Raw genomic sequence first — 10,074 nt, forward strand, 5'->3', positions numbered from 1 at the left:
CCTATATCATAGACGCCTCTGCTCCGTTACCGGCGTGCTAATGAATTTCGAAATCAATTGAATGGCCAGCCCAGGCGATATTGTATTAATTTATCAAAGTGCATATCCGAAAGGGCTTTCCTCTATAAATCGCTGCCTAATTTCCCAACGTTTGTTAAATAATCAATAACTTTTCCATCCCAGGTAGAGTTTTGAGTGTGAAGTCGGTTCATTAATGCCGGTGCTCAGAGGAAAAAAAAAAGATACAGATACCTTTGGCCGAGGAAAGAAGTGTAAAATAAAGGTGTGTATCTTTTCCATAAAGGAATTGTGCGTGCATTTAGGAGCGGGCAGGTGTGGATTCCCATTCCATTCCCCGTCTCAAAATGCATCACAATATGCATTGTCTTTGCCAGAAAGAAAGGTCAAAGTGCGTATGTCTGTAGGTTGCCTTCTCGAGTCTCGAGTCCCGATTCTCGAATCCCGATTCCCATTGCCGCTCACCTTTTATAGAGGCAAAGAATTCAGGTAGAGGAAAAGAGAGAATTTGTGGCAGGTAAACCATATTTCAAATGCTGATAATTGGCCAATTTACAGCCAGGGCGAGTTGCTCTGCTTGAAAGGCGAGATATCCGTGCCCGGTTGCCATGCTTCATTAGCACTCCAGTGAAGTTGGGCAACGCTGCAGGCTCGTGTTTGTCATATATAGTATTACAAAATAAATATCTAGGAATTAATATAGAGCAAGTGTGGAAAGCAACTAGGAAACTGAGTTTTTATTTAATTTAATACACATTTAAACCGATCTACATTTAATTTTATAATTTTTAGATTTCTATTAATAATCTTAGTAATTGTATACCATGTTTTATGTGTTCTTAAAAATACTTAAAATGTATGTATGTTATAATAGACCCCTCTGACACTTTTTTAAGATTCCTAAGACACTTAATTTACTTAAATAATATGAAAGTTGAATGTTAGGCCTTAGTTTTTCATTGAAACACGACTGCCGATTCCTGATCTGCACCTAACACACCCCAAATATTTACACCTTAAGCTGGCCTGAATAAACCTGGTGAACCCACGACCTTACCAAGCAGCCTGCTTAAGAAATTTGGCAACATTGCAGTGCATTCTGAATTATCTAGGCTGAAATGTTGACATTGCCTTTGTCATGTTTGTCCCAATCTCGCCCTCTCTTTCCGACCACCTATACCCCTCTCTCTCTCTCACTCAATCTACTGACTGACTGTTTGTCAGTCTGTCATGTCGGCCGCTTTAAGCCTTGTTAATGACATGTAAGTTGCGTCTCAATTGCGGATTTGCAAGCTTCCCAAACGAAATGAAATGACATTTTGATTGTCAAGCCAAAGCCGAAAAAGAAGAGAGGAAAAAGGGAATCACGAAACTTATAAATGCACTTTAATGTACGTGTTTAACTTTATTGGAAGGATGCGCTGCCTTCTTTTTTCCGTTTCTCGGGACATTTGTGCGCTCAAAAGTAAACAAATTACGTATACGTGCACACTCAAGATAATTGAAATTAGCGACTGTGACAGCATGATTACCTTCCCCAACATCTCGAGGGAACCGCCCAAACCACGAGTCCCATGGACAAACATATGAGGTGAGGAAGCGAGATACAGATACGGGGAGTACGGCCAAAAGATACAGATACACACGCACCACGTACCACCGAAGACTCCAAACGCCCACTCAAAGAGCCAAACCCCTATTGAGTGGGTTTTTTGGACAGGCCGCGAGTGTGGATGCTTCTGCCTTCCCATTTCCCATCCTCTACACTCGGCAAAAATCCCAAAAATAGTCACACTATTTTATGAGAAATTGTGTAATTTACAAAATATTTTAATGTTGAAATGAAATTGATAAATTGTTAAATTCAGCAGAACTTAGATTTTAATTTTAACAAATTATAGTTTATTTAAATATACTATTATCTTTTGCAGAGTGTATCGATAGGATTGAGTCTCCCCGAAAACCGAGAACCCAACCCAAAACGCATTGAGATTGCGTCTGAGGCTTTGTACAATTGCTGGATATATGATAATGAGCAGGAAATGAGTTGAGTGTGAAATTTATGGGCAGGAGTGCTGTTCTATGATTTCCACAATGACTTATGATTGTAATTAAAAAATTTCCCCAGTTTGTGGATAAAATATTACGCCTTTTAAAGGTGTCGGGTTGAAAGTGTAAACGCAAGTCCATCCCTTTCACACATCATCTATCACAAACACACTCTAATCCCGATGGTCCTAAAAATATGCACAGATGGCACTCAAAATGAAAAAGCCGCAGCTTTCCCATAAAATGGTAATCCCATTAGCATAAACTAAATACAACAAATGAAATTAAAAGTCAATAAAAGTTTAACTAACTCGAACAATAAAAATCAATGACTGCCTTCCGATGGTCATAAAATAAATCATGTAACAAAAAACAAAAATATCTCTAAAATGGCAACAATTGAATGAGTTATAAGGATAAAGCCGGCATAATTGCACACAAATAATGATTGTTTTTGCGTTTAATTGCAAAATTAAACAAGCTAAACGAGGTTGGCCTCGAACCAGGAATTACTTTGGTATTGAAAGTATTGAAAATGATATAGGTGTAATTTAGTTACTTGAAAAGCGCAACAATTTATAAAGATGGAAACCTTTGAATTTAAATATAGATCAGCATACATAAAAAAATTAATTAGATCCTATTTACTAAATATTTCATTTATACATTTCCCACATTAACTGCCAACGTAACGACCCCATTTACTCAGTATTTTGTAAAATTAGAGCACATTTATTTGCAAATGTTTCGTAAAATTTGCATTTGCTTTAATTTTCATTCGAATTTTGAATTGGATGAGTGCGGGATGATAACTGCTTATTAACATTTTGTTGCTTTTACGGCTTTTAATTAATATTTTCAGTAGTTCGCCGCCGAAAAAGACCACCAGGCGAGACGGCAATATAGGGGGACAGAGATAGCGATAGCGATAACTCTTCATGCATTCGGTCGTGCATTCAAGCTTTTTGTTTGAGTGGGCGGGAGTATTTCATTTGAATGCTTTATTTGTGTGGCGCTTTTTTCTATTTTGTTTGGGGAACCGTTTCGTAATCAAGATAATCATAGAGTGGATTCATTAAAATCGAAATATGAGCAGCAACAAAAACAAAAAGCCAGCGACGCTTTTGAAGCTGCTTGCGGTCCCTCGAAAAGCCAACAACAATCGAATCCCCATCCCCGAATTTTCAGTGTGTGGCAAATAGTTTTGTAGATTTCTATCGAAAAAAATGTTTTTTGTTGTTTTCTGGTAGCAGAAAATAAACAGCAGGCGACCACCGCCTATGGGCATAATTAATTACATATTTCAATTGTGCGACACTGGGGATTACGAAATGTTCGAATTGTCATTTGTTTGCTTGTTTTTTCGCTTGCCCTTTTTTCTGTATGTTTGACATCTCTCGACTTTTTCGAGTACCATTGAATCATTGAATTGCGATTGAAAAGTTCATCGGGCCTTCGATGTAGCTAATCCCATAACAAGCCGCTTGGATCCATCCCCTCTATCCCTCTAATCACTTAATACCCGCCAATAACCCATAGTTAGGCATCCAGACGGGCCAGTCAATTTAACAACCATCTATCATTAAATAATTTGTTAAATTTCTGCCAAACTAACAGCGCCACGAAGACCCTCGGGAACCGCAGTTTAGCCGTTCCCGGCGTTCTTTTTCACTTTTAATTAGCTCTGCAGTCGATAAAAATGCGCTGAAAATGAAGCGAATCGGCTCCGCTAACAACGATAACAAAGGCCTCTGTTCAGGGACGGCGAAAGGGGGTTCAATATATAGATATAGATATTGAGAGGGGGGAGATCACATCACTAAGCCTGCAAAAGATTCGCACGCAGAGTTGTTGAAGAAAGAGGAGAGTGCAGGGTACTAAAAAAAGCAGAAATAGAAATACAGTGATCACCTGGAAAAAAAAATACAAGCAAGAAAAAACTTTAAAGTTAAACGTTTTTATTTAAGGTGTAATTTTTAGAAAAGTTATTTAATAATAGGAGATTGTTTTATTTTTTTTAGTAAAAATAAGGTTTCTTTTAGCGATTGAACACCGTACCCAACTGAGAAAGAGGGACAGATTTGAGCAGTGCCGTTGGCAATGGCAAAAGGCGCTGGCGAAATGATCGCGTCTGAATGGTTAGTACGTGATCGGTTCATAAAACTAAAAGCAGCCATAAACTGATAATTTGAGAATTTATAAAACAAAAAGGGAAGATGCAGACATCGCGGTCTTATGGGTTTCGAGCGATTGATCGACTTGAGTAGCCCAAACGCAGACAGGAAGCTCCGACCATCATTGATTTTGATGATAATGATGATGGTGATGATGATAATGATGGTGATCTCTATGTTTTCTTGGAAGGCTTCAGGGAAGGGTTGCCTGTTATAAAGCTTATAATCTATCATTTAAGACACCCACGATCCGCAAAGCAAAATAATAAAAAAAGTGGAACATAAAGATCACGAGGATTAATTAATTCGCCGTTTTATTTTATTATTTTTACAGTTATTATAGAAAATACCCATAATGAAGAATCTTAAGGATCGGCATGCTTATAAAAACCTCTAGAAAAGTTACGACTCTTTCATTGCATTCGATTCTTCTGACTTTTATATACCTCCATGGATAATAATCCTCTCGGGGCGCAAATATCTTACAAAAGGCTGTAAACCTTCAAAGTTTGTTGACTAATCTCTTTGTAGCCCGAAAGAATGTGTTTCGAATTTCATTGGCAAACTTGATCCGTGATCCCTGTTTATGTTCCAGTTAGACGAGCGAGTTCCATGATTAAATTTTAATGCGTTTTCGTTTTAAGGCCCAGCCATTGTGCAAACTCTATCGACGCGAGAACACTGAGCTTACTGAGTGGAGCTGTTGCTTCTGGCAGATCGTAAAACGTTCACATTTTAATGATCGTCGGAGCTAATTAAAATATTTAGCCGGAGACGTTGCAGCGGAACTGGGCGGAGCATGCACACACAAATGAAATTCGTGTTAATTTTTTTACTGCCTCGATTTGCAATTTGCCATAATTAAGCATTAGCATTTTGTGGTGTGTCATAACTCGGGAAAGAAAAAGTGAAGTGAGGCGAGGAAGAGCGGAGAACGAATCGTTATCTGGAGGTCAAGAGCGTTGGCGACCCAAGACGCCTATAAAAATTGAAAATTACCAACGCAACGAGATAGAGCGACAGATACAGATACAGATGCACCGATACAGATACAGATTCTTCTGCAGGGTTGAGGGCATCTCGAATCGCAGCCATGAATGAAATGCGTACTGAATGAAATGGGTCTGGCCTGGGAATCAGAATCCCCCAGATCTCTACTCATCGCCATGGCAAATTCGAGCCAAAAGACACAAAAAACAATGTTCTTCTTCCTCCCCATTATGATTATAGTTTTTGTTTAGCTGTGACATCTTCGGATTCGATTCCCGTGTCTTTCGTTCGCATTTCAATCGTCGGAGGAGGAGAAAGAGCAGGGTTCTGTCGCAGAGGCGTCGATAAAACCGCAGGGGGTCATAAATTTTTCGAGCTTCTTGCGTTTTGTTTGCATGAAAAATATCAATTGAAGTAGCCGCCGGCAGTCCGGCTAAAGTTATCGCCAAAAAATAAAGAATGTTCCACAGGGAGATACAAGTTCTGTTCTTTCTTTCAATATAACTTTTATATTTTTTTGTTTTTGGTCACTGCAACCTTTTTTCAGATCTCTCGTGGTTTTCTTTATATATTGGTATTTGTCATGTAAGAGAGGAATTATCGGTGAAGGGTATTTCCGAAGGGGGGTAATGACATGACAACTTGAGCTCAAGAGTGACTTAAAATAAGATATGCAAGCTTTGGGGCCCTTACATTATGAGGGTATTGGCCAGATTATTGAAAATTTATTTAAAAAAAAGCTGATTTAAAATTTACATGATTAACTAAAATTTTAAAAAGAATCAACATTTTTCTGATTAAAATTTGTAAGATCATAAGATCAAAATAAATAAATATAAAATTAAATGCATCCATATATAATTAATTTCCAAATAACTCTATGTTTAATATTTTTCAGCATACAAAATTATATTATCAGGATAATAATTTTTTTTTATTCACTATATAATTTATTTGGTTAACTTTAAGGTATTTTTCCGTCGACTCCTTTTATTTTCCCCATCTTTCTGGCTCCTATCACATACGATTTAGTGTCGTCTTTGTTGCTTATCTGCGGTGGCTTTCTTCCAGCAGAAGACGCGTCTTCCGTCTTCCTCGCTCCCCGTCCCTTTTTCTCGCCGTAGCCCCCTCTCTGTCGCTCCTTTGCGACGTCTGGGGAGCGTGTGTCATCGCAGTTAAGTGGCGCGGCAAAGAGTTAATCTCGTCGATAATTATAATTTATGGCTCGCTGTGGGTTCACCTTCTTCAAAAATACTCCAACTAAGTCTGGATGCAGTTCACTTTTTTCTTCATTTACTTCTCCTTATTTATTTGATTTTGTTTTGTTGCTTCTCTTTCGGCTTTACAGTGCTTCATCATAATCACAATTTTAATTGGAGTTTCGGCATAAAGGAAAATCAACGCATTTTGGTTTTGTTGTTCTTTATTTTTGGTTTTTTGCTGCCGTCAAACTGACAATATTTATGATTCAGATTGCTCATTGTAATTGATCATTGTCTGTGGCGATCATAAACTATGTGTTCCACTGTACTGGTGCGTTTATGGTGCGCCCAATTATGTCAATCACAGTTATGGGCTACTACACTTTTTCCGTTGACCACATTTCACTCGCAGCGAAACCCCTTCCCCTCGCACTCACCTACTTAGATACTGGGGCTACCATTATATCTATATCGTAATTTATCAAATTGATAAGGTCCGCGAGACGCGATGTCTGGAGGTGGAATGATCAATGGCTGCCCTATGATCGCTGCTAGTCCTTAATCTCAGCCACATTAACTCAATTTGCGTGATAAATAATAAGCGCAGCTCAGCAAATGTGAGCCCCGGCATTCGAGCAAATCGTCTGCACAGCCACAATCATAATTTATCAGTTTTACCCATCGTACAGTGGGCACAAAACGGCATGAAATAAAAATAAATTTTATTTTAATTGAAACAAGAAAGGAAGCTACCTTCGGCCAGCCGAAGCTTATATACCCTTGCAGATAAAGTAATGCTCACTCGGTGCTGTTCCAGGGATTCCAGATTTAGCGTTTATATTTTTGAATTTTGTTTTTAAAGAGTCAAGAATTAAAACGCCTACTTCCTACAAAGTAACAATGAATTTTCTTATATATCTTTCAATATTCCTATGGGAGCCTTGAGATATAGTGGTCCGATCCGGCTCGCTCCGACATATGTACTACCTGCAATAGAAAGAAGACTTTCGGGAAAGTTTCATCGCGATATCTTTAAAACTGAGAGACTAGTTCGCATAGAAACGGACAGACGGACAGACGGACAGACGGACCGACGGACAGACGGACAGACGGACATGGCTAGATCGACTCGTCTAGTGATGCTGATCAAGAATATATATACTTTATGTGGTCGGAAACGTCTCCTTCACTGCGTTGCAAACATCTGACTGAAATTATAATACCCTCTACAAGGGTATAAAAATCAGCTTGAATTATTAAAATAAAAATCATATTATTTAGAAATGAATAAGTAAAGATTTAAAGACTTTGAATATAAATAAACAAAAATTATATTTATTAAAATAAATACAAATAAATTCCCATAAAAGGTTAAATAAGATATATTACTTTTTTTGGATCATTACCCAAAATAGGTATAGAAAGTACAATTCCCAAAGGGATTTCTTCGGAATAAATGTGCATACCACAGTGAATTCAAAGCCTGGACAGAACGAATCTATTTAAAGACCCACTCTCGGCGGCAACCACCTCCCATTTGACTCGCCCACCGCCGTTCCGATTCGGAATTCACATCCACTTCCACCTCGACCCCAACCCCAACCCCAAAGCGAAACCCCCACCACAATCTCCACCTCCTCCCGAGTGCGAACAGGCCCAGAGCACTTAATCATGCGAGTCTTGTTGCAGATTAACTCATTACTTAACACTTTTCCACCGACGAAGAAGTCGACGACTACGACTGACGGATGTTGATGAGCATAATTGTGTGGCCACAGCGTAAATCGGAGAGGCCAGCTAAACGGGCGAGATGAAGACGACAACACCTACAAATCAGCAAAGGCCTCAGATTTGGATTGCTACACTGTGAAATAAATTAATTCCAGATATTTTATTTTTTTTAGGCTTTGATGGGGAAAACACCTATTTATCATCTTGCAAAAAACAGAAGCATTAAAATACTTTAATTAACTCTGGTTAAATATTTAAAAAATTACAAATTAATTACATTTTTTATCAGTGTATATTCCCTGTGGGGGCGTGCCCATCGACATCGATTTGGACTGTTGCGTGCGTTGGGGAAAATGTTTCAAAATTGATGTTCACCTTCTGCCATGTTTGCCAACCCTCCTTTAAAGTCGGGGGACTCCTCCTAATGACTCGGAATATGTTTTGTTGTATTTGTAGCATTAACATTCCTTTGCAGCCAAAAATGTCTTACAGAACACATAAGTATATATATTGCGCAAACCGGCTTAAGTAGAACTCATCCGAGTAAGTAGCTCGTCGATGTCACTGCAAATAGTTTGTGTTTGCTGATGGTTTTTTGGGATTGGCTGGCTTTGAGTGCATCGGCGGTTAATTATACATACAAAGACTTTGTGTGGCATATCCAGAATTAATATTAATGATCTGCCACGAAAATCAACCCGAAGTTGAGGTTCATTTGCATAAGGAAGTGCATAACCGTCAATTGAGACGAATTGAAAAGAAGGAAGTGTCGAGATGATGATGTTATGGGGGAAAGGAACAAAGTTCAGCGGATGATGGATAGTAAATATACTTAAGTTCTAGGAAATTCGAAATGTTGTACTTCTTTTTGAATAGGAATATTACAGCTAAATTGTGCATTAAAACGTTGAAACAAAAACCAATAATTTCTCGGTAAATAAAGCTATCAATAAATTCAGCTTTCTTTAACAAATTATTATTCTCTTTATGTATTTTTTCTACATTTCCTCTCAACAAAATTATTCAAAACTCCAAAAATTGTTATAATTATTTATTGCACCTTAATTTTGTCAACAAATTTATTCTGAGTAAACGAAGCTCCCATATTATTTATTGAATTCATAACTCAGGCGAGTTTCTATTTCAACGGCAGGATTTATGTGATTTCTAGGCAAAATTTACAAGCATTAATTGAACAAAACTCTCACGCACACACATCGGGCCATATAAAATGCGGCTGACAGACGTCAGAATGGAGAAATGCGTAGATAACTACTGAGAAATCAAAGCGAACCACTCCCGAAAACCCCCCTCCAACCATAATAGATGGTATTTCGTTTCATTTCATTTGTTTTTCGAATTTTTCCGGCTGCATCGCCTGCATATAGAGTATATTGTGCCGGGCAGAGAGCCATAACCAATTATTTACCAACACTCTTGTGTCCTCGCACATCCTGAACAATCGGAAATGCAGTCAAGAATGCGAGTGCAACCCTCTGTCACAGTTTCCATGGCCATTGCCGTAATTACAGACATTTTTGCCAGCAATTTTGCTACAAATTTAATGGCTTCTCTACCTGAATTGCGTATGCAAAAACCGAAATTTATGGTTGTGAAATCTTTTTCCGATTTTTGCGGTTTTGTCCGACGACTTCGGTGATCATTCAAGCAAATGATTCCGATCTTTCCCACCCTCCGTTCCCCCGACAAACAATCGTAATCCCCCTGATACCCCGATCAACTTGGGCACCACATAGTAAACGAGGAGATTGAAGAACTTTGGCCAGAAAAACGCTCAGCGTTTGTAATCCTTTAATGGCCCACTATAAATGCACAAAGCTTAGAGGCCAACTGATAAATTTCCGCTCATTATTTCCTCTCTATTCTTAATCCATTGTGTTTTCCGATGA

The 10,074-nt window shown here is 38.4% G+C and overlaps 1 protein-coding gene across 1 annotated transcript; it reads left to right on the top strand.

Annotated features, from left to right (window-relative positions):
- The first annotated feature begins 8,531 nt into the window (after nucleotides 1-8,531).
- On the top strand, nucleotides 8,532-8,715 carry LOC108063129 (uncharacterized). Its single transcript, XM_017150113.2, is given in 2 exon segments — nucleotides 8,532-8,651; nucleotides 8,653-8,715. Coding segments are annotated over 2 exon segments (183 nt in total).
- Nucleotides 8,716-10,074: the final 1,359 nt, after the last annotated feature.

Source organism: Drosophila takahashii, chromosome 2L (genome assembly GCF_030179915.1).
Source record: "Drosophila takahashii strain IR98-3 E-12201 chromosome 2L, DtakHiC1v2, whole genome shotgun sequence".
NCBI lineage: Eukaryota > Metazoa > Arthropoda > Insecta > Diptera > Drosophilidae > Drosophila > Drosophila takahashii.